The 25,354-nt window shown below is 38.1% G+C and overlaps 1 protein-coding gene across 3 annotated transcripts in view; it reads left to right on the top strand.

The window, feature by feature from the left end:
- The window catches only part of LOC126234664 (zinc finger protein 346-like), a 122,524-nt gene that overhangs the window by 7,481 nt on the left and 89,689 nt on the right, over positions 1-25,354 (top strand). Inside the window, exon 3 of one of the 3 annotated variants that reach the window (XM_049943397.1) lies at positions 9,245-9,355. The exons of the other annotated variants lie outside the window; for them this stretch is intronic. Coding sequence (XP_049799354.1) covers positions 9,300-9,355 — 56 coding nt within the window. The 5' untranslated portion in view covers positions 9,245-9,299. The remainder of the gene's footprint in view (positions 1-9,244; positions 9,356-25,354) is intronic. 3 annotated transcript variants of the gene reach the window in all.

Genomic DNA, 25,354 nt, shown 5'->3' with positions numbered 1-25,354 from the left:
GTTGTCATTCCCTCATAGAAGGCAGCTCAGTGGTTGTAGCTTAGTTTGTAGACCACATGGCTGCTTTCACAGGTAGCCCTGCCTTTGATGGGATAGGTGATGCCTGTGACCGGCCTGGAGTAGGTGGAGCTGGGAGGATGTATGAGGCAGTTCATGCCTCTAGGTCTGTTGTAGGGATACAAGCTGTGAGATGAGGGGTTGGGAGCAGGGGTGGAGAAGGGACGGACAAACGAATTGCGTAGGTTCACAGAGTGGCAGAATAGCCTGTTACAGTGATAGCACCCATGTGATGTACAAACTAAGGTGGAATCATTGTGCTGCTTTGTACTTGGACATGACAACTAACAGGCTATTTTTCCGCATGAATGGCGACCACCGAACTGTAACCAAGAGACATCTGGACCACCAGTTGCTAAATATGGTGCCTAACATGATTTACTTCATCTCAATAACAGCTTCCCGACTCTGCACATAGCAGCTTTAGCCCGTCCACACAACCTACCTTCATGCTTTCAAAGGCATCACATCGTCTACTCCACCCCTACCCAATTATCCTTTCCACTCTACACCCCACGCCTGCTCCTTACCGCATCACCCACCCCAGATTGCATGCACATGTGGTTTTGTGTGTGTGTGTTTTTTTTTTCTATTTCTGAAAAAGACGTTTTTGTCTGAAAACTTGAATGTTTAGCAGCCTTTTCATTATGCCTGTCTACAACTCAATAGCTCCTCTATGTGGTGTATAGCAATCTATCCTTTTCATAATGTTGTTATAAACATGAACAGGATGGGTTATATAGCTGCTTCTTGTTCAGTGGTAACTTTGAGTTCATTCTGAGTTACAGAACTGGGATTTTCAGTGAACAGAATTGCTTTTTCGTGTGTTAGATTTTTTCCAATTTTTTTAGGGCTCTTTTGTGACACTTAGACATAAATTAATGCAGTTTAAATGCTTGTAATTTTATTACCAGCATGTCAGTGCACTCATCATCAGTTGCAGACTGTTTTACCAATTCTGTTCGACAGTTTCATCATCCATTTTATCATCCCTACCGTCAGAAACTTCAGCACTTAATGTAATGACAAGTACACTTTTTTTCCAAAACATGCCTCACTTTTTCTAGCTTCCATTTGCCCCATAAGGCCATACTGTGATTTTGAATGGAATGAAGTTTTAAGGGAGAGCACGTCAGAGTGTCTAAAATCTTATTTACATCCTCGATACTTTGATCTTTTGGTACTGACTCATGAAATTTCACCTCCAGGTCACATGCACCACTTTCTCGTCCACTGATTTCAGTTTTTTGTTCACAAATCTTATAACACGTACACAGTTTTATACCTTGTTTTACATTGATTCTCGTGCCTTACACTATTTTTCCACATAGTCCTCACATCAGCTCAGATACTTGTCCCATCACGGGCACTAAATTTGAGATGCCCCTGTGGTAGAATTCAATTGATTTATTGTGGAACTACCATCAGACTCCTATCTTGGCTTCAACATTGTATGTGAATAACTGTACTCCCAGAAAGCAGATCAGAAACATGGAAATCATCCTCTGCCCTGTTGCAGATGATTCAGTGTATCCAATTGCTTAGGCATTCACCATCATGAAGCCTTCTGGTACTGTAAGGACTCTTGAATGTCATTGTAAACACTCCCATACAAAATATCAGGCTCCTGGAAAATGACCGTGAGGTGCACATGAAGATCCGATTTCACCATTGCATTCATACAGGAAATGTTGTCACCAGTCAGTGGCGAATGCAGCTTCCCTGAATGCTCATTGTCATGTAAGTCTTCACAATTTCTTGTGAACTCACACCACCACCACCACCACCACCACAACCACGACAACCTCCTCCTCGTGTGTCTCAAAGTGATACACATTTCCCCATAGGTGGGCTGTTTTTCCGCATTGATTCTGAAGAGTGATCATCCCTTGTTCCACTGAAAATGAATAGCACTCATTGAATGTGTGAAGTATAACAGCCATCTTAATAGCTGACAGCAGCACTATGCCATGAAGCTACCAGTAGATAAAACTGGGCCAGTCCAAGAAGGTTCACCACTGGGACTGGATACGTTGACTTTCCATTTACAGTCATAATATGGCTAAAAAAAGAATATGGGCAAAATTTTTCTGACTCACCCTCATAATTAACTGAGTACTACGTCATTTGAAAATGTATTTCATTGCAAATGGAACGATAAGTGGCTGCACCGCAAATAAATATTACCTGTCTCACAGAAAGACAAAGAGCAACTGAGCCAAATGGACTGACTGTCATATGTCATTGATGTTGAACATTACATGTCAATGATTGTTGCTTTTTTTCATACCTGTGAAGGTTCCAAGCAAGCTACTGCAGGCTCACAAAACACTTTCTTATTACTGTGAGCAGGTGGGTGGGTAGCTGCACAGATAAATACAATATATTATAGTCTTTCAGGAATTAATGAAATGAAATAAATTTTTCACATATAAGGTTAATTTGTCTGCCTAGAATAATTGATGTTCAAGCATGTAAATTTTATAACACTGTATCTGAAGCAGTGGACTTCAAGCCTGAATGGACTTACTTGGAATGGCCCTGTTTCATCACAGCGAAAAGTATTTTGCTTTTGTATTTATTTGCGTAGCTACATTCATAGAAAACCAATTAATATTTGTAGGTTATTAGAATATTTACAAGTTTTTGGATTAGCTGTTTAAGACCAAAACTAGGCTCTCAACAGGATGGACAAATGTGGTATAAGCATTTTTCGATGCCCCTGTAATTTTTCCAGAAATGGCAAAGCAACATACATTAACATTTTTTTGTAATTTTCTTTCTAACTTTACTGCTTAAATAATTAGGTTTCTTTTAACTATATGCCTCTCTTAACTTCTGCAAAAAAGTTTCATAAAGATCTGAGTTATGAGTATTTCTATAGGTAAGTACCACTTTCGTGGACATTCTTACAAAGCCAAATTGTCATAACATCACTACGTTGAAAATTCATTATAAAAGAAAGTTTGTCTTGAGACCAAAAAATTATACAAAAATTCTCCTAATTCTTAATTATGAGCAGATGTGCAAAGCTTTGTGAAAATCTGAGATGGTGGAATACAAATCCTAGAATTATTGCATGACTTAACATGGAATGACCTGGCTGTTCTTTGCACTACAGCTTATAAATGTAAAATTACTCTCACAGTGAAAATCCAAATCAGATAACTTCTCTGACAACCCATCCCTGCAGACTTGTTAAATGGTAGCTGCTTTGAATTCAGTTGGCAGAAGAAATTCTTGTTGCCAGTATTTGACTGTAAAAGGGAGAAAGGATATGCATCATTGTCCTGGGTTAATTCCCAATCCTGTCTGCTGTATACTTGTAGTGAGGGCCGTTTAAAGTTTTGGTCTGATAAAAATATTAAGTGCAGCAGACCATTTGGTGCTTTTTGAGATAAGTAAATTATGTCCAGGCATCAGGTTTCATACTTTCTCTTCTCTTTCACTGCTATCAGTGGCCCGACTGTGACACTACATCATTCTATATACACCCATCACATTCCCCTTCCCTAAAACAGTTACACGTAACAAGCAAGCCACCATAGAAGCATAACCAGAAAGTTCTTGGTAAGGTAGCATGGAATAATTACAAAATATATTATTTGGGTTCTTATGGATTAAAATAAACTACATAGTTTCAGTAAGTGAACATGATGTCTACAGTAGACATTCGCCCCATTGGGATGTGTGAATCATGTTTTTCTTTAAGGGCATTAAAAAAATTAAAATTGAATAGACAAAAAAAGAGACATGATCCACTTCATCCCATTCCCCTGCATTAAATTTTTGAGTGTTCACTGTCTTTTTAGTGTATTAGAGGTGCTGCAACCTATTTTCATGTAAGGTGGCTGCAACCTATTTTCATGTAAGGTTGTATCTTTGATGGCTGAAACTGATTATTAAAAATACATGTCATAGGGTCATTCCATGTGAGTTCAACCAGGAGCTCCAGAACATAGTCTCAGATTTGACTGAAATTCAGTACACTAATTCTACCATGTGTGGAACACTCATGTACAAAGTATTAGTTTCCCCTGCCAATTGGTTCCAGAATTATGACTTGTGAAAGAAGGTGGCATGACCCGGAAATTGCAACCCGCACCTGGCAATGTATCTTCAGACCCAACTTCAGGTCTTAATAACTTTGGAGCTATTCCACACAATGCAGTGAAATTTTTACAACCCAGTAACTTCCATTTAGAGAACACACGCTATGAATCAAAACACCAACAACATATTTCTGAGGGAAAATAAAAAATTCCAAAATGCGATTAAAAAAAGTAATACGTTAAAAGGTACATATTGTAGGTGCCCTCTATGCCAAATATAATTCACTCAAAAAGGGTATAAAATTTTTTGTGGTAAGCTTAATGTGGCCTAAACACACACAGAACTCATCATGCCCATATCAGTCACAAAAACTGAGTTACATGCACACGGAAATACAAAAATTTGAAAAATTACCGGAGAAACAGATTTTCGAAGTGTGGTAGCACAAAAGAGACAAGTGGTATCCAAACCAAATTTCACACACTGCATAAGTATACCATAACGGTATATATCTCAAAATTTCAGCATGTTATTGCAAGACATTTGTGTACAATGGAAGTTGACAGATGTATTTGGTGATGTGGCCATTGTTCCACAACACAATTTTCTAAAAACATATCGTAAACTGTTCTGCTTCTTCTTATCCTTTCCCACAACTGTTTAATCACTAAGCAACAACGTATAGACAGATTAACACAACCTATCATTAATGTTTACTGCACCTTAACTGCTAAAAACTAGTCGATTGTGCTTCGAACAGAAGTTCTCCCACACTTTAGCTACTGTACTCTGTACATTGAGTGGCAAATTGTACTGTCTTCCTGACACTGTGGTAGGAACTGGAACTGTCATAAGAATTTGTTCAAAAGGAATCCAACACCTGTCTGCCAAACGTGGCCAATGAAATGATTTTGTTGGTCCTGCTGGTGCCATGAAGTTCACAAATACATCACCTTCTGCTTCACAGCACTCTGCAACACATCCTAAGTACCATTTGTCATCATAAACAGCAATAACATAGCAAACTGGTTGTATGTTGCTGCTTTTGCTTCTGAATCCTGAGTCAGGCACACTGTGAAGACACATGTTGTGCATGAACCTATAGTTATGACCGGACAGTCTGCTCATCTGCACATTGTCAGAGTCCGCTGGAGAGAAGTGATGATGGTTTCTTGTGCCTGCAACAGCTTTAACGTGTTCTAGTCTGCTTTTTACCAACTCTTCGACTGATTTCACCTCATCTTTCGAAACATAGAATGATTGTATGCCAGAGATATTTTTCTGTACCCAGGTAAATAATTGAAGAGGTGTTAGAATGTGACCTTCTGTAGGGTTCTGCAGACTAGCTCGTGATGCCATGCGCTTAATGGTAGCACCAATACCATCACATACATTTTTACCATGACTTGTTGCGAAACAATTCCATTCTGCGTGAATCTGAAAATCATGGTAATGCATGCATAAATTTTTGAGATTTTTACAGTTTTTGTACTGACTAGCTGCCCCATCACTGAAGTATTTCGAAAAATGTATGTGAGGCAGTTTGTTTTTCACATATGCCATGACAGTGTGAATGTCGGCATGAACTGCAATGGCATCATGAGTTAGTCACTAAAAATGCACAGGCTCATGACAGACACATCACCTGGTTCATGTCTATAGTAAATCGCAAATGGCTGGAGAGTTACTTGACTGTTGTCCCAGTGATATCCTTGAATGGCATCTTGAACTATAAATGCATAATTTTCAGAAAAGTCTAGTATTGCTATAATTTCATCTTGTTTCAAATTATCCTTACAAAACTGGAGATCAGCCGATTGTGCTGTTGCTGTGAAGCTGTGTGTGGTCAGTTTGTCCATTTTTTGACAACACATTTCAAAAAAATCTTCCACTGTACTTTGCTTTCTTCAAGACTTGTGTGATCCATGTTTGTCCATTGTTTATAAGAAACAAGTTCATCATCATCATCCACACTGGACTCGCATCCGGAAGGACGACGGTTCAATCCCGCGTCCGGCCATCCTGATTTAGGTTTTCCGTGATTTCCCTAAATCCCTCCAGGCCAATGCCGGGATGGTTCCTTTGACAGGGCACAGCCGCCTTCCTTCCCCGTCCTACCCTAAGCTGATGAGACCGATGACCTCGCAGTTTGGTCTCTTCCCCCAAACAACCCAACCCATCATCATTCATAAGGATGAGTTCATCATACAGTTTGTTATTCATGTGTTCTGCAAGATTTGCCTTACCAGGACACTTTTTACACCTGTGTATCATGCACTGGTAGAACTGATGTCACACACTAGCAGTGTCATTGCACATTTGTAATCCAGACCAGAATCCTTTATAGCAGCAAACATCAGCTTAGCATTTTGATGGGTCTCAGATACACGAACATTGTGTGTGCTCCTTGCACTTACAGGCACAACCCATTTTGGCCGAAGATTGGAAGAAGGTGATAAACCTACTTTGGTATTGGATACTTTTCCTTGAATTCTACATATAGTTCTGATATGTTGCATAGCAACAGTCTTTTTTGCATCTGTACACATACATTTCCCGTTTTCACCATTACATAGTCTTTTTTTCCAGGCATTATTTGGCTGTAGTCATTATTTTCATAAAACTCTGACACTAGCACCTTTATTTCTGAACTCAATTGCTTACCCTGAGCCTGCTGAAGTTGTGGAAGCGCTCCTTGGGTTGCTTTTATTTTCCTAGCTTGCTTTATCATATATGTAGATATGTATTTTGTGTTTTAATTTCATTTGAGCTTCTTGTAGTTTTCTTCTACCATAGCTGGGCCTGTCTCTTTTCCCAACTTTGTGTGTCTGCATGAGAGAAACCAAGAGCAGTCACTGAAGTATTTAATTTCTCATCCGCTGTGGTTGTAGGTGGCTGATACTCTTAATCACTGTCATGTAAATTATCAGAATATTCTTCATTTTTTAGCAGTGTAACAAGCCTGGAACATAACTTTAGTCCTGGTTTCATGTTAAGTCCCATGCACTGATTCACTTTCAATACTGATTTCATATCAATTTCTCTGAGGCTACACTTCACTGTCTTCTTACGAATCCGAAATGGATCAGAACAACTTCTTTGTAGGAAAGAATTCTTATCCTGAAATACTTTCATATGATGATAACAAACACTAAAGTTTCTTGGAACTGTACTTCTTGTGCCCACAGGGTGTATCCCAGATCTCCATGGCAACAAATCTTGGTCCAATTCATCTAAATCATACAGTACAAAGCGAATGCCACATTTTGTTCCAAATGTTGTTTTATGACATTCAGATGCTTGTGCTCTACCAATACTGCAACTTGTTTGAACAAAAGCACCACTAGTATACTCTTCTGCCTCCATACTGACTTCCACAACAGTACTGACCAGTCTGAACTAGAATCTTAAAAACATGAGTAACCTGTAATTGTTGCTTGTTTCCTTTGTTGTTCCTGCCTAACAATGACTCATTCAGCCCCTAAAAACTACCATTGTTTAACTTTCTGTTGCCTAATGGTTCCCAACAATTGCTGCAACTTTATCTGAAACAAGCTGTCTGCGTCATCACTATTACTTGCTAAATCGTGTTAAAGGAAAAGTAACCAAATACATCTCTGTCAACTTTTATTGTACACAAATGCCTTGCAATAACAAGTTGAAATTTTGCCACATATTATATTATGGTCTACTTATGCAGTGTTTGAAATTTAGCTTGGATATCACTTGTCCCTTTTGTGCTACCACACTTACAAAATCCATGTTTTTCAGGTAATTTTTCAAATTTTTGTATTTTCATGTGCATGTAACTCTGTTTGTGTGACTGATATGGGCAAGATGAGTTCTGTGTGTGTTTAGGCCACATTAAGCTTACCAGAAAAACATTTATAACCTTTTTGAGTGAATTGTATTTGGCATAGAGGGCACCTACAATATGTACCTTTTAACGTATAACATTTTTTAAATCACATTTTGGAATTTTTTATTTTCCCTCAAAAATATGTTGTTGGTGTTTTGATTCATAGAGTGTATTCTCTAAGTGGATGTTACTGGGTTGTAAAAATTTCACTGGACTGTGCGGAATAGTTCCAAAGTTATTAAGACCTGAAGTTGGGTCTGAAGATACATTGCCAGATGCAGGTTGCAATTTCCAGGTCATGCCACCTTCTTTCACAAGCCATAATTCTGGAACTAATTGGCAGGGGAACTTAAAATTTTGTACATGAGTGTTCCACACTTGGTAGCATTGGCGTGCTAAATTTCAGCCAAATCTGAGACTGTCGGCTGGAAAATTTTCTCAAATTGGTTGAATTGTCATGGAATGACCCCATAGGCATTCTGTTATGTTGTTGACTAGATATGAAAAGTGAATTGCTCTGTTTCTGGAAAGTAAATAATGGTCTTTTACAGTAATGAAAGTATTGCATTGTTTAATGTCCCTATTAATATTAGAAGGTTGCCATTTCACAAGTTTTGTCTCTGTAACTTTTGGAAATTATGGTAACTACTTGCCTTAAGCTTAGATATTGGATTTTTTGTATAGTAATCCTTTCATCTTCCAATCAGATACTGTGGACATTCAGTGGTGTTTCTAGCTTAAGCTATAAGAAATTTTACTGTATGTAATGGTAGCCAAACCTACCAGCATTTAGAGTATCAAATCTGTCATTGAAATCCTTGTTTGTTGCAAGCTGCCATTAGACTGTAGTCCAGATCTATTGTGTTAGTCGTATTTTTATTGAGTACACGTTAGAATTGGATGAAAAATTTATATTGAGACTTGTTCTGTACATTACATAAGGACTCTCTTCTTTCATTATCATGTATATCTTGAGAGATTTCTAAAGCTATACTGAAGGTAGATCTTCTTTTGCTGATGGAAAATATGAGAACTGGAGGCAAAGTAGTTTGTCCTCATCTCATCTGTGCATATTCTAATTTGCTTTAAAGAATAATCAGTGTCTTGTGGAATAACAGTCTGAGTCTGTTCCATATAGTCTTTGTTGTCATCTCTGACATTGATTTCTTAAATTAGTGTACTAAGCTTCTGCAGCACCTTCACCTACCACTGATTTTAATACAATAATTACATATGTGACTGAACCAACAGTCAACTGGGCATTATTTGTTTTAGGCAGTGTGAATCATCTTAGCCTCCTCGCTGAACCTTTATATGTTCAAAATCTGCTATGAGTTTCTACCGAGCCCCTTTATTCCCAGCAGTGGCTACAGTGGTGAATTACAGGTTAGTGGTAATTACGAGCGTACTATTATGTCCCTTAGAAGAGCTTCAAAAGATTTTATCTTCTGTTACTCTTTCATTATTTTTTTAACTTGTCATCTTGTGAACATACACTTTTATCAGGATCATTTTTTTAATATCTGGGATATTTTGCAACATCTTGTGATATGGGTGGTCTTCAAATATTTTAAAATCCTCATGTGGAAAGTTCCTCTGTGTTTTATAGTTTGAACTTAAAAGTACAGAACTGTAACTTGTGTAGCTCATTTGGCATATGATACAGAATTACATTTTGTGGTTTTGTATCTGTTCTCTTCTGTTGTATTTTATTGTTTCATAATAACTGTAAAGTTGTTTTTTAACTGCCATACAATTCAGAATTATAACTATTATATTACATGTGCTGGACACTGCTTTGATTATTTGATGTCTTGTTATGCCTCACTGCATGGTTGTTGCTTATGCACAATTGCTTGTAACTAATTGTAAAAACAGAGTTTCAGAGTGTGGTATAGACTGTTGAGAAACATTACAGTTCACTGCCCTTTGACATGAGCACATTTGTAACTGACTTTGGTGCTCAAAAAAAAAAAAAAAAAAAAAAAAAAAAAGGTTATATAGTAGTCTCTAACATGTGGCTGTTGAACAATGGCAAACTGAGACAGACAATATTAATTTAACACATGACACCAATATTTATAATGCAGCATTCAAGAAAAGGCATTACTGAATGTAATATTTTATGCCAATGTGTAGGGCAGCCTTTGTGATGACATCACCTTATTTTAGCAGATGACTACGTGGATAGAGAGGTTTGCTAGTTACATGAAGCTGAGAGCTATACTAGCAATTGCATAGTCATCGGTAGGACTGTCCAAGTGGAAGAACCATTACAGATGAACCATACAGTACATGCCCCGCTACTGTCACGTGCCATCCAGTGCACCTTAAGCCTCCACTCCAAAGTCCTATATGACAAAACCCCCCTCAGAAATCAGTTTGGTGAAAAGACTCAGAAGGGTAGCTCTCCAATCTGCATCACAGACAGCATGGAAAGTGGGTATCTTCAAATTCAAGATGGACCACATTATTTTCTGCAATAGAAAACTGTCTGACTGACAGACAAACATTGACTGACCGTAACTGATTGTCCCTTTGAAGGGATATTTTCATCCTCAACATTAACAAGCAGTTGGTCTGAAACTGCTCTGAACTGTGCTTCACTGGGATTTAGCATTGGCCATGTGTTTCACCAAACTCTTTGGGCCTGGAAGGCTACTGTACCATGGATATGGTTACTGGAAGCCTCGTTGCTAAGTGTGAGGTCCCAGATGTTGGTATCTCAAACTAGGTTACAGCATGTTGAAAATAATGGGCTGAGGGAACTCAGGCAAATGTGTTTGTAACATAGGGCACACCCAGCTACTTCTCTGACAACACCTTGCTACATGAACTCTGGCTAAAATAAAATATCATTACTCATAAAGACGTGACTGCTTCTATGAGCTTCATATAAGGACTAAAAAGTGAAAGGTGACTTAGGACTGAAGATAGACTACTTGTACTGGAAGTGGACGTAAGTAATGTCAAGGGGACTACAGTGAGAGCATTAGAATTATGAAGAAAGAAAGAGAATCTTGTGCAGCTGCAGTCTGGAAATGTCTTTTACTATAGAGGCACAGTCAAAGGCGGATACTTGTGAATAAGTTTCGTCACTACAAGAAAATTGAAGATCAAATTATAAATTGTTGACAATGAAGGAATCTCAGTAGAATAGAATTAAAAATTTAAAAAAATACTTACTGCAAATAATACAAGTTTATGCCCCAGCCATCTTACCCCCTGATGAAGAAAGTTGAAAATCTTTATGAGGAGCTATTAGAACAGTTAAACAAAAGTAATTGACATTGTAGGACAACATCAATGCAAAGATAAGGACAAGGTAAAAAAATTCTTAAAGAGACAACTTTGAATTATATGCCAGAAATGATAGAGAAGGCATGCTAGTGAAATTTGCTGAGAAGCACTAAATCTACTTCTTCAAAATTTCTATGCTTTTGGCTTGAAGGAATTCATTGTTAGCTTTCTTGCAAATTTTGAGCATTCCAATTGTATAGAGTTCAGTAGTTGCATATGCAACATTGTTAATAGTTTTTATATTGTTCATTCAGTCTTTGGTTATTGATGTGTTTAGTGTGGAGATCCACATTTCTTGTACCTATATTGTGATTTTATTTGCAAACTATGACTGAAAAATGGAACTACTGTACTATTGCATATAATATGCAAATGATTGCATATGAGGATGGAAACAGGGCTGCAGAAATGCTCCAGTTTCTAGGAAAATGATCATTCATCAAGTGAAAGCAACAGCCAATACCAGAGGGATTGCCGACTTGACTGGATCAATATTGTGGAGTTCAACATTTGCGAAGAGGTATCGGCTTTGCGTGTGGACCAAGACAAAATATCACAGAAGGTGCCAGCCGAGTACGAAGAACAAATTGTTGAATTTCATTGATTTGTCATCAAGGCAAGAAAAAGAGAAAAGTTTGAACTTTCAAAAATTGGAGATCTGGATAAGATTGTGCTAACCTATGATGTGCCTTCTAACACAGCTGTGGCTACAAAAAGCATTATTGTTAAAACTTCAGGACACGAAAAGACTCATTACTCAGTCGTTCCGTCCTGTTGTGCTTATGGGAAAAAATTACTGCCACTTTTGATTTTTAAAAGAAAGACACTTCCTAACGAATAATTGCTGAAGTGAGTATTTTTCCATGTACCGAATAAAATGTGGATGGATAGAGGAGGAATAAGGTCGTGGATAGATAAAATTTGGTGTAGGTGACCTGGAGGCCTACTGAGGATACATACCCAGTTAGTATGGGACCAGTTTCTTTCAAACAGAACAGAAGGCATTAAAAATTGAGTAAGTGAACTGAAATTAGCTGTAATTCCAGGAGAGCTAACTAGTTTACTTTAACCATCAAAGTTACATTGAAAGTTCTAAATGTATAAACATTGACTGCAAGTTACTAAGGACATTCAAGGTACTTATGAAGGAGCAGTGAAACACCTGGCTGCTATCTACAGATTTTGAAGTTACACCGTCAGGAAGGAGGAAGAGTTTTCAAGTTTGTGAGTGAGTCAAAGCTTCACGGGACTCCTTTAAAACTGAAACAGTGATTAAAGTGTTTAAGAAGTGTGGAAATAGTAATTCTCTGGATAGTACATAGAATAATTTATTATATGAGGATTCAGATTCTGACTTAGTGGCTTCAAATATTTCTACCTTCATTTATGAGGATGAATTTTGCAGATTTGAGAAAGAAAATTAAAATGTAAGCTCTTTTACCTAACTCTTACTGCCTAGATATTTTATGTGTGTGCACTTATGTATTATAACTGTTTTTCAGTAGATTTATTAAGTGAGACATTTTTTCCCAAAAAAAGTCTTAAAAAGTGGGGTGCATCTTTTATGCTAGTGCATCTTATAAGCTGGCAAATACAGGAATTAAAAATGAGAAATCCCTTTTATTTTAGATACTATCACATTCTATGAATCACCCATTACGTGTTTCAGCCTACATTGACCATCCTCATACGCTACAACAGGAAAAAAGAGAAAAGCTTGTATTAATGTCTCGGACTTGTTGGGGGGAGGGGGGGATGGACAGTTGTATTTCAGAGTTAAGTAGGGTAAAATTGAAATGTATGTGGTTCATTTGTGTTGTCATGGGTGGCATTTGGTGACACAATGTTCATTACATACTTTGTCAAACCATACTACTAACAAAAAAATCAAGGAATTACGTAGGTAAAACCAAGTGTGCATTGCTTTACGTACCCATTGTGCTGGATATGCGTGTCCTCTATAGCCCTATGGCAAATCTTCAAATGAAAAAAACCATGTATTATATTAGAGTTGCATAGGAAGTTCTAATATTTATTCATATCTTTTTTTTTTTTTTTTTTTTTTTTTTTTTTTTTTTTTTTTTTTTTTTTTTTAATTTGACCAGCTATGGACCACATACAACCTAAGACTTATGATGTTTCTTTTTCTTCCTTTCTTCCTAGACTACTTCATATTCTCTCCAACAGCTCATCTCTGATCATCTGTCAACACGTTCTGTGGTTGAGGTTTTGCTTTATCTTCTTCATAGGTTGCATTTTCTGTCAGTAGCCTGCAGTGATTCCTGTCATGTATTAGTTCTTCTGTAACACCTGTTTTGTTTGCATCTTTCTTCACTGCTTCTATCCATTCTACAGATTTCTTCTCCCTCCCTCCCTCTCCTTTTTTTTTTTTTTTTTTTTTTTTTTCCCCCACCCTCGCCTTCCTAATTCAATGTTAAGGCACTCTGATTCATATGTTGCTTGTGTCATACTAACTGAATTTTAATGTGTGATCTTTGCTTGATTGGATATTGGTTTCTTATAGTAGTAGTTATGTGTTAATTTGTATGCAAATTCTAACTTCTTTGCTCTTTCTTTATTTGTTGTGTTATGCATTCTGTTGGCTTGGATGCATTCTCCGAGGTGTTTAAATTTATTAACTGTTTTAATTTTTCCATACTGTGTTTTCATAAGTTTTTTTATATTGTGTATGTGTTCCATGTACTCGATTTTTTCATAAGATATTTTTAGCCTAGTCTTTTCAACAGTGTCATGTAATAGATCAAGCATATCATTTGCGTCTGTTAGGTTTTCACTTATCAATGCTATATCATCTGCAAAGGCTAAACATTTTACTCCATATTTGGTCTTTCTTTGTCCCATGTTAAGACTAATGACCTCAGCAGTTGAGTCCCATAGTGCTCAGAGCCATTTTTTTGTCCCATGTTAATATCTTTTATGCCTCTGTTTTCTAATGTGTTTTCCCATGTTTTTACTATTTTATCTAAAACATAGTTAAAGAGAATTGGGACTGTCCATCTCCATGTCAAGCTCCTGTTTTGATTTTGAACGGTTCAGAAATTTCTCCTTCAAACTTAATACTTGATGTTGTACCCGTGAGCGTTTATTCAACAAGTCTTCTGGTATTTTCATTGAAGCCTGATTGGTAAAGTATCTGAAATAGTGTTTGTCTGTCAACTGAATCGCAAGCCTTCTTGAAGTCTATGAAAGTAACTACTGTGTTTTTATTTTGTATAGCTCTCACTCTCAAAACGGTTTTTAAATTAAGAATCTGTTCTGCACATGATCTAACTTGCTTGGTACTCTCCTATATTAGATCCTACTTGTTCCTTTTTGTATTTAGAGATGCTTTAGATAATATTTTGTATGTTACTGTAACATGGAGATACCCCTGTAGTTGGTGTCTTGTTTCCTCTTCTTTTTTGTGGTGAGGGTGGATCAGTGCTTGTTTCCAGTCCCTGGTTGGTTGGTTGGTTGGTTTGGGGAAGGAGACCAGACAGCGTGGTCATCGGTCTCATCGGATTAGGGAAGGACGGGGAAGGAAGTCGGCCGTGCCCTTTCAGAGGAACCATCCCGGCATTTGCCTGGAGTGATTTAGGGAAATCACGGAAAACCTAAATCAGGATGGCCGGACGCGGGATTGAACCGTCGTCCTCCCGAATGCGACCAGTCCCTGGATTTGATTGCTTTTGTCCAAATATCTTTAATTACCTTGTGAATTTTCTGCCATATGGATAAGCCCTCTAGTTTCCACATTTCTCCTCTCCTCTCCTCTCCTCTCCTCTCCTGGTGCCTTGTTATTCTTCATAAACTTGATAATCTTTTCTATTTCTTCTACTGTAGGTGGCTACGATGGTGGATTTTCATGTTGTGATTTTTGAAATTGTAATCTATCAATAGGCTCTTCATAATTTAATGGATTTTCAAAGTATTCAGCTAAAAGTTCGTAGTTCTCTTTATTGTTTAAAACCATGTTTCCATTTCTATCTTCAAAATGTAAATTTATTGGCTGGAATCGTATTAATGCAAGTTACTAAGACAGTAAAACTGTATTTAAAACAGAGTAAAGTCTTATTGTTTACCCCACTGCCCATAAATGTAAGAGGCAACAGGGCACAGAGTGGTCATGAGATGTTTACATCACTGCACGTGAACTCAGAAGAGATAACATGGCACAGAATGTAATACCATTGCAGGAAGCTAGCAATCCTATTGTGGCTGCAAAGTGTTTGCATTAACTGTGCAGATGCTCAAAAATGAAGATGCAGTCCAAACAGCATAGTGCCTCTGTCACAGAGAGTATCACTTGAAGCACACATGTAGGCTGCAGCGACTTCCTCACCAGAATAGATTGTCGTAAACATTTAAATAAATGCACCTGTTATAAACTCAGTTTGCTCGTTAAGGAGTTTGTCTTTTTCCTTCGATTTCATTATATGAAACATCAATTCTACTAAAAAATCTGTGTACTTTTATGTAAAATTAGTTGTTTGTCAGCATTTCCAGTATTATGTCCCTTCTGACTCTACATTATTTTTGTCTTACTGTATTTAATCTTCTGTGTTTGTTGCACATGATCATCTGATAAGGATAAAATGTGTTATTCACTCTGAAACCTAATGTAGTCAGTTCTTAAACCAGTTGGACATAATGACCCTAGTGTCACAGCATATTTACTCCCTTATAAAGTTAGATTTTTTATGTGATGATAAGACAGAGATTTTGAAATCTGATTTTAAAATGTATGACATGTTCAGGGCAGATATGGACTGTGACCATAATTCATTGTCTGTGACTGTACTTTAAAGCTAAGAGTGTGGGAAAAGGCAAGAACTTACGGAGATGGTCCCTGGATAAACTTAAAGAACCAGTGATCGTTGTGAGTCTCAGAGGGAGCACTAGGCAACAATCATCAGAAAGTGGAGAGTGAAATATAGTACAAGACAGATGTGTTACTTTGAGAGGTGAAACATTGAACACAGCAGAGGATCAAATAGATAAACAGAAATCATAGGTAACAGGGGTGATATTGATTGTAATTTATGAAAACAGAAGGTATAAAAATACAGCAAATAAAGCAGATGAAATGGAATACTACTGTACCAGTTGGCACTACAGTCCTTGCAAGACCTTGGACCTCTTTGTCAACTGCCTCCGCTCTTCTCTGTCCATTGCTTTCCTTCTTCAGTTTCTGAATCCCACTGCTTTGAGGTCCTCTTCCATAGTTTCAAGCCATGTTTTACTGTTTCTTCCTTTTCTCTTTGTCCCCTTGAGCTTCCCTATAATCACTTTAACAATCAGAGTTTCTGGCAGTCTCTGTACGGGACCAACCTATCTTATTCTTCCATGCATGATTTTTCACTAAAATATTCATCTGTCCAAAACATTTTTGTAGTTCTATGTTTGTCCTTATTCTGCAGCTTTCTTCTTCTCTCCTTACCCCAAATATCTTCCTCAAAATCTTTATTTCCCTTCTCAATAACCATGCTTCTTCCTTTGTTACCACCACCTAGCCTTTCAATTCATACATTACTATAGGTCTTAATGTAGTCAAATACATTTTGGCTTTTGTATCCTAATAGCATTTATGAACTAGTATATATTCTGCAAGGAATAGTTGTATCAGTTTCCATTTGCTATCCTTTCTTGAGTTTCTACTGCTATCCTGTTATCTTCTGTTGTTATTAAACATAGATATTTAAATGCTTCCACTCTTTGACATTCTTTCCCGTTGATTTTTATTGAAGTCTCTTTTCTATCCGTACCAATATAAAATGGTTGTCAGGTAATGTGCTCTGGTGTTATAGCGTACTCACAGTATATTGAGAGTGAGCTGTATAATGACAAACCACTCATGGAAAATTAGGAAGAACACATTATGTAATATTATACATACTGTTCTATACTGTATTTAAATTTAAAGAACATTAGAAGTAAAACATTTCAAAACTTGCCTAATAGGATACAGCAATTAGACAAACTTCACTCTAACGTCAACCAAACGATAGTACACTATCAAATAGAGTATGGTGATTTACAACACTGCCTTCAAGGTACAGTACACCATTATTCTGCTGTTTTAAAGAAATGAGTTAGCTTTCTTTAACAAGTCACTTTGCCACTCCAACCACACAATCACTTTATTTATATTATCCCATATTTCGTGTGTACTGGGAACATCGCCTACAGTTTCTTTTTCAGTTTTCTCATCCTCACTGCTTCACTACTTTCCATTTCGAACAGCATCAATAATGTCCTTGTCATTTATGGCCTCCAAAATTGGTTCTTCATTGTCAGTGACTATCCAACGGTTCAATTCTTCAATATCAGTATTGCACTGTAAAATATCAAGCGCGGGTGGGATTTCACTGTTGTTGAAACATGTCTCTAAAGTGTTGCATTTTCTTGAATGTAACACTTATACCAACAAATCCTAATAGTGGTCGGAAAGATGCTTTTGCTACACCAGGCCTACTGAATATGCAATACTCTTAAGATTTATGGGTTTCAAGAAGACTTTTATTTCCTCATTTACCATTGAAGTGAGCAGCTCAAGGCAATAATGAGCCTTAAATTCTTGTATGATGTCCTGATCCAGTGGCTGAATTAATGCCATTGTGCTTTTTTGGCAAAAACAAAAGTTTTTATTTCTCCATCTTCTGATTGCAACACATCAGCAAGTGGATGAGCTGGACAGTGATCAAAGATTAGTAGAGCTTCTTGTCTCACTTAAGTGACCATAGGAACTTTCTTATGAATGGATCAAACTCTTCTTGAAACCAGTTCGTAAAAATTTCACACATTACCAAAGCATTCTTTAAATGCCAGAAAGTGAATTGTAATCATGACATATTTACTTGCATGAAACATCTCTTGGCTTTACTGTTACCTGTAAAAAGAGGTTTCAGCTTATGATTGCTTGATTTATGTATGGCAAAGAGAAGGATTATTCAGTCTTTATTTATTCTCAAACACATCTTATTTGCTGACGCTTTTTGTATCAAGAGCTTTGGTTGGAAGCAATTGTTAATAAAGTGCCATTTCATCACAATTATACACTTGATGATCATTTAAATTTTCATCTACCATTACCTTGTGTAGAATTTCAGGAAACTGTGAAGCAGATTCACTGTCGCTAGCCCTTACTACTTCTTTAATGGTTGTTTGGTGAATTCCACGGTGACATTCCCATCTCGAATACCATCCATCAGAAGCTATAAAATCTTTGTTGCCATGTAAATCAAAATGAAATATTTCAATTTGGGCTTTAATAATTGCCTTGAAAGGTGACCCTTGACTTCTCTTTGTTAAAAATTACCTGTAAAGGCATTTGTGAAGTTCACTGTCTTTTCATAGGGTAGTCCTTTCTCTGTCCATTCCCAAATCAGTTTCAGCTGTTTTTACAAAAGTTCTAAGTTTAGTCTCTACTTTCACTCATGCCCTGGTTGTTCCTTCAGGTAAACCACACTTGTGTGACAAACTTGCTTTATTTTCACTATTCTTCACACAATCAATAATTTTTCATTTATCACTCACAGAATACATTTCCTGTTTCTGTGACATCGTAACAAGCACACAGAACAATGAACGGATAGTTTATGATCCACGTGATGATTGTGCTCATTTCCATTATTGCCAAGCACTTCTGCATATTTGCTTTCTTGTCTGCATTACAATGTTAACTGTGAGATTCATATTCAAAGATTGTGTCCAGCAACAGTCCTGATATATTGATAAGACAAACCAACGGTTGAGTTTAATTATGTCCATCTGTTTTGGTTATGATTTTGAGTGCTTGGAAGCTGCAACAGTAAGGCTTTAATTAGATTTTTTTCCAGTTTATGAAATATTCTGAGAGTGCAGAAATAATTTATAAATGATATTTTATTTTGGGGACATACATTATGCCGCATTATATCTGAATACACGATATATCGGACCATGGTGTATCAAGCTTCTATTGTACTTTGTTTTGCCTATATTCAGCTCCAGTCATAACTTCAGTGCCACACCTTCTAGTGCAGAGTAATTATCCTTCAAAACTCTGACATTCCTTGCAGTTAATGAAATGGAATACAGACATCTAAAATGATATTGACAGAAAGTGCAAAATGGCTATGCAGGAATGGCTAGGGGACAAATGCAGGGTTGTAAAAGTGTGCCTGTATGAATAGAAAGGGCTCAGATGGCAAGCCAGTAGTAAGCAAAGAAGGGAAAGTTGAAATGGGAAGGGGTCTTATATGTTGTTGTTGTGGTCTTCAGTCCAGAGACTGGTTTGATGCAGCTCTCCATGCTACACTATCCTGTGCAAGCTTCTTCATCTCCCAGTACCTACTGCAATCTACATCCTTCTGAATCTGCGTAATGTATTCATCTCTTGGTCTCCCTCTACAATTTTTACCCTCCACGCTGCCTTCCCATACTAAATTGATGATCCCTTGATGCCTAAGAACATGTCCTACCAACTGTTCCCTTCTTCTAGTCAAGTTCTACCACAAATTTCTCTTCTCCCCAATTCTATTCAATACCTCCTCATTAGTTATGTGATCTACCCATCTAATCTTCAGAATTCTTCTGTAGCACCACATTTTGAAAGCTATTCGCTTCTTGTCTAAACTGTTCATCGTCCATATTTCACTTCCATACATGGCTACACTCCACACAAATACTTTCAGAAACAACTTCCTGACACTTAAATCTATACTTGATGTTAACAAATTTCTCTTCTTCAGAAACGCTTTCCTTGGAATTGCCAGTCTACATTTTATATCCTCTCTACTTCGACCATCATCAGTTATTTTGCTCCCCAAATAGCAAAACTCATCTATTACTGTGTCTCAGTTCCTAATCTAATTCCCTCAGCATCACCTGATTTAATTCGACTACATTCCATTATCCTCATTTTGCTTTTGTTGATGTTCACCTTATATCCTCCTTTAAAGACACTGTCCATTCCATTCAACTGCTCTTCCAGGTCCTTTGCTGTCTGTGACAGAATTATGATGTCTTCAACAAACTGCAAACTTTTTATTTCTTTTTCATGCATTTTAATTCCTATTCCAAATTTTTCTTTTGTTTCCTTTACTGCTTGCTCAATATACAGATTGAATAACATTGGGGATAGGCTACAACCCTGTCTCACTCCCTTCCCAACCACTGTTTCCCTTTCATGCCCTTCAACTCTTGTAACTGCCATCTGGTTTCTGTACAAATTGTAAATGGTCTTTTGTTCCCTGTATTTTACCCATGCTACCTTTGGAATTTGAAAGAGAGTATTCCAGTCAACATTGTCAAAAGCTCTCTCTAAGTCTACAAATGCTAGAAATGTAGGTTTGCCTTTCCTTAATCAATCTCATACATCTTGCTCACCAGATGATAGGGTTTTGTCAGGGGTGGCTCTCCCAAGGCTCTCAGTAGTTCTAATGGAATGTTGTCTACTCCCGGGGCCTTGTTTTGACTTAGTTCTTTCAGTGCTCTGTCAAACTCTTCATGCAGTATCTCCCATTTCATCTTCATCTACATGTTCTTCCATTTCCATAATATTGTCCTCGAGTACATCGCCCTTGTATAGATCCTCTATATACTCCTTCCATCTTTCTGCTTTCCCTTCTTTGCTTAGAACTGGGTTTCCTTCTGAGGTTTTTTTTTTCGTAGTGATATATGCCTCTACATCCTTAACTTTGTCTTCTAGCATATCCATTTTGCACTTCTTGTCAATCTCATTTTTAAAATGTTTGTATTACTTTTTGCCTGCTTCATTTACCGCGTTTTTATATTTTCTTCTTTCATCAATTAAATTAAATATTTGTTCTGTTACCCAAGGATTTCTACTAGCCTTGTATTTTTACCTACTTGGTCCTCTGCTGCCTTCATTATTTCATCTCTCAAAGCTACCCATTCTTCGTCTACTGTGTTTCTTTCCCCCATTCTTGTCAATCATTCCCTAACGCTCTCTCTCAAATTCTCTACAACCTCTGGTTCTGTAGGTTTATCCAGGTCCCATCTTCTTAAATTCCTATCTTTTTGCAGTTTCTTCAGTTTTAATCTACAGTTCATAACCAATAGATTGGGGTCAGAGTCCACATCTGCCCCTGGATATCTCTTACAATTTAAAACCTGGTTCCTAAATCTTCGTCTTATCATTATATAATCTATCTGAAACCATCTAGTATCTACAGGCCTCTTCCATGTATACAACCTTCTTTTATGATTCTTGAACCAAGTGTTAGCTATGATTAAATTATGCTCTGTGCAAAAATCTACCAGGTAGCTTCCTCTTTCATTCCTTACCCCCATTCCATATTCACCTACTATGTTTCCGTCTCGTCCTTTTCCTACTATCGAATTCCAGTCACCTATGACTATTAAATTTTTGTCTCCCTTCACTATCTGAATAATTTCTTTTATCTCATCATACATTTCATCAATCTCTTTGTCATCTGCAGAGCTAGCTGGCATATAAACTTGTACTGCTGTGGTAGGCGTGCGCTTCATATCTATCTTGGCCACAATAATGCGTTCACCATGCTGTTTGTAGTAGCTTACCCACATTCTTATTTTTCTATTCATGATTTAACCTACTTCTGCATTACCCCTAATTGATTTTGTATTTGTAACCCTGTGCTCACCTGCTGTAGTCACCTAACCAGAAGTCTTGTTCCTTCTGCCACCGAACTTCACTAATTCCCACTATATCTATCTTCAAACTATCCATTTCCCTTTTTAAATTTTCTAACCTACCTGCCCGATTAAGGGATCTGATATTCCACGCTCCGATATGTAGAACGCCAGTTTTCTTTCTCCTGATGACGACGTCCTGTGTAGTCCCCACCCGGAGATCCGAACGGGGGACTGTTTTACCTCCGGAATATTTTACCCAAGAGGATTCCATCATCATTTAACCATACAGTAAAGCTGCATGTCCTCGGAAAAAATTATGGCTGTAGTTTCCCCTTGCTTTCAGCCGTTCACAATACCAGCACAGCAAGACCGTTTTGGTTAGTGTTACAAGGCCATATCAGTCAATGACCCACACTGTTGTCCCTGCAACTACTGAATAGGCTGCTGCCCCTCTTCAGGAACCATATGTTTGTCAGTCCTCTCAACAGATACCCCTCCGTTGTGGTTGCGCCTACGGTACAGCTATCTGTATCCCTGAGAGGCATGCTAGCCTCTTCACCAATGGCAAGGTCCATGGTTCACAGGGGGGGGGGGTGGCTATATGAGGGGAACAAATTTGAGGATAGTATTATAGAAACAGAAGAAAAAGTAGGTGGATATGGCTCTGACTCTGAGCACTATAGGACTTAACATCTGAGGTCATCAGTCCCCTAGAACTTAGAGCTACTTAAACCTAACTAACCTAAGGACATCACACACACCCATGCCCGAGGCAGGATTCGAATCTGCGACCGCAGCGGCCGCGCGATTCCAGACTGTAGCGCCTAGAACTGCTCGGCCACTCCGGCCGGCGGTGGATATGAGATAAGAGATATGGTACTGTGAGAATAATTTGACAGAGTACTCAAAGACTTAAATGGGAACAAGGCCCCTGCAGTAGATGACATTCCCACAGAATTATTGAGATCCAACCCTATAGAACTATTCCAGCTAGCTTGAAAGATATGTAAGACAGGCAGAACAGTGCAATAAGCATTCCAATTCCAAAGAGTGTGGGTATTTACAGATATTAATACTACCGAATCCTCAGTTTAATAAGTCATTATAGCCAAGTACTGACCTTATGACTCATCTTAGATACGTTAAAGAAAGGCAAACCTACTTTTATAGCATTTGTAGATTTAGAGAAAGTTTTTGATATTGTTGACTGGAGTATTCTCTTTGAAGTACTGAAGATAGAAGGCATAAAATACAGAAGGTGAAAGGTGATTTATAACTTGCATAGTAACCAGACTGCAGTCATGGTATGTCAAAGTACATGAAAGTGAGACAATGATTAAGAAGGGAATGAGGCAGGTTTGTAGCCTGTCCCTGATGTAATTAAATCCGTATTTTGAACAAGATGTCAAGGAAATGAGAGAAATTTGGGAAGGGAATTAAAGTTATGGGGAAGAAATAGAAACTTTGAACTTAGTCCATACATTCTTACTCTGATATGCCAGATGTAATATTTTGAGCTTTTGTGATGATTTCTTGGCTGAAGTGATCTTGTATGTAGAGATCTAGTATTCCTGTTAATAAGTAGCTATTTTGAGAGTAGGCCTTCATATGCAGTTTGTCCTGCATCCTCAGGGAATGGCAGCAAATGAACAGATTTTACTGGCTTCCACAGGCACCTCATGCTTCTCAGACATTACCTCGACATCCGCATTTTAATGAAATTTGGCTAGTTTGCTTTTTTGAAATCTATGCCATATTCAACCTTTGGTGGTGATTGGCTTCAAAAATTTAGGCCATAATGGGTTATGCTATGTATTTGGTATTTGCGTGCGTATTTCCCACAGTAAAAGGATGGGGGAAGTTCCCAATTGTGGAGGAGGAACATGTGCTATCAGGGTTGCCACAAGTTCAGGAAATCAGGGAATATCAGGGAATTTCAAACATAGCAGGGAAATTTCAAGCGGCTGGAGACAGCAGTCATGTGTGCATGAGTTGTGTCTGAGTGATTATGTGAAAGTGTATGTGCTCTCGTTTTCTGTCAAAGTTTAATTGTGAGAGTGTGATTGTATTTTCTGCGTGCCTGTCTGTGGCTCAGTGATCATCTTCACAGTGAGTTGCTATCTATCCTCATTGGTATTGATTCTAAGAGTATTTGCGCAAGTTGCCTGTTGCTTAGATTGAGCACTGCAGTTTCATTTCATCATCATGGTGTCTGTGACGCATGAATAGCTGGCCACACGAGTAGACTTCCACGATGGGCAAAAACCGCAGGCCATTTCTGTGGGTATCTCTAATGGATCGGGCTCACTGATCTGAAGCCCATCATTTCCTACTAAGGACCTACCTGTTGGATCTAGTCTCACTGATCTGCCCACAGGCTGGGTCTGTTTGTGTGACAAAATTTGTCAGGGAAAAATGCTGAAACTTGTCTGGAAATCAGGGAATTTCAGTTGGGGAAACTTGTGGCAACCATGGATATGCTTCAGTCCACACTAACAGAGCATCTCCATTTGTATCTTGTTGATATCCCTGCAAGTCACTATGGCTGCTGAAGCTGCTTTTTGATTATTGAAGTTTTCTGCTGTGCTGAATTCAAAATATTTGTTTGGAAGCTTGTACAAAGACATTACTATGCAGGTACTTTTGCTCTAATGTGATGATTTCAGTACTGTATCATTTAGGAATAAAGGAGACAACTCACTGAAAGGCAGGAGCACTGCGTCTTCAACAGATACGCTCACAAAAGGTACAGAGCTCCCTGCTCACTCCAAGAACAGCCCGCACACCCATCGTCTACATGCTGCCCAAAATCCACAAACCTAACAATCCTGGGTGCCCCATTTTGGCTGGTTACAGTGCCCCAACCAAAAGAATCATGGACCTTGTTGACTAGCACCTGCACCAACTGTCCAAGACCTAGTCTCCCACATTAAAGACACCAACCACTTCCTGCACTGGCTCTCCACCATCCACACACCATTACCTCCTGGGTCCCTACTTGTTCACTATAGATGCAACCTCCTTATATACCAGCATCCCTCATGCCCTTGGCCTTGCCCCAATTGAGCACTACCTCTCCCAATGCCCTGCAGATTCTAAACACACCACTTCATTCCTCACACACCTAACTAACTACATATCAATCCATAACTACTTCACAGTTGAAGAGAAGGTATAGAAACAAATTCATAGCACAGCCATGGGCACCTGCATGGCACCCTCCTACCCCAACCTCTTCATGGACTATCAAGAGGAAAAATTCCTAGCTTCCCAAAACTTCAAACCCCAGGTGTGGTTCAGATTTACTGATGACAGTTTTATAATCTGGGTCCAAGACCAGGACACATTATCCTCATTCCTCCACAATCTCAACAACTTTTCTCCCATCCATTTCACCTGCTCCTCCTCCACTCATCGTATCACCTTCCTAGATGTCAATCTCCTCCTTTCAGATGGCTCCATCCA

This window comes from Schistocerca nitens, chromosome 2 (genome assembly GCF_023898315.1).
Source record: "Schistocerca nitens isolate TAMUIC-IGC-003100 chromosome 2, iqSchNite1.1, whole genome shotgun sequence".
NCBI lineage: Eukaryota > Metazoa > Arthropoda > Insecta > Orthoptera > Acrididae > Schistocerca > Schistocerca nitens.
Note: the sequence above shows the minus strand (reverse complement) of the source record. Positions and strands in the feature narration are given on the sequence as shown.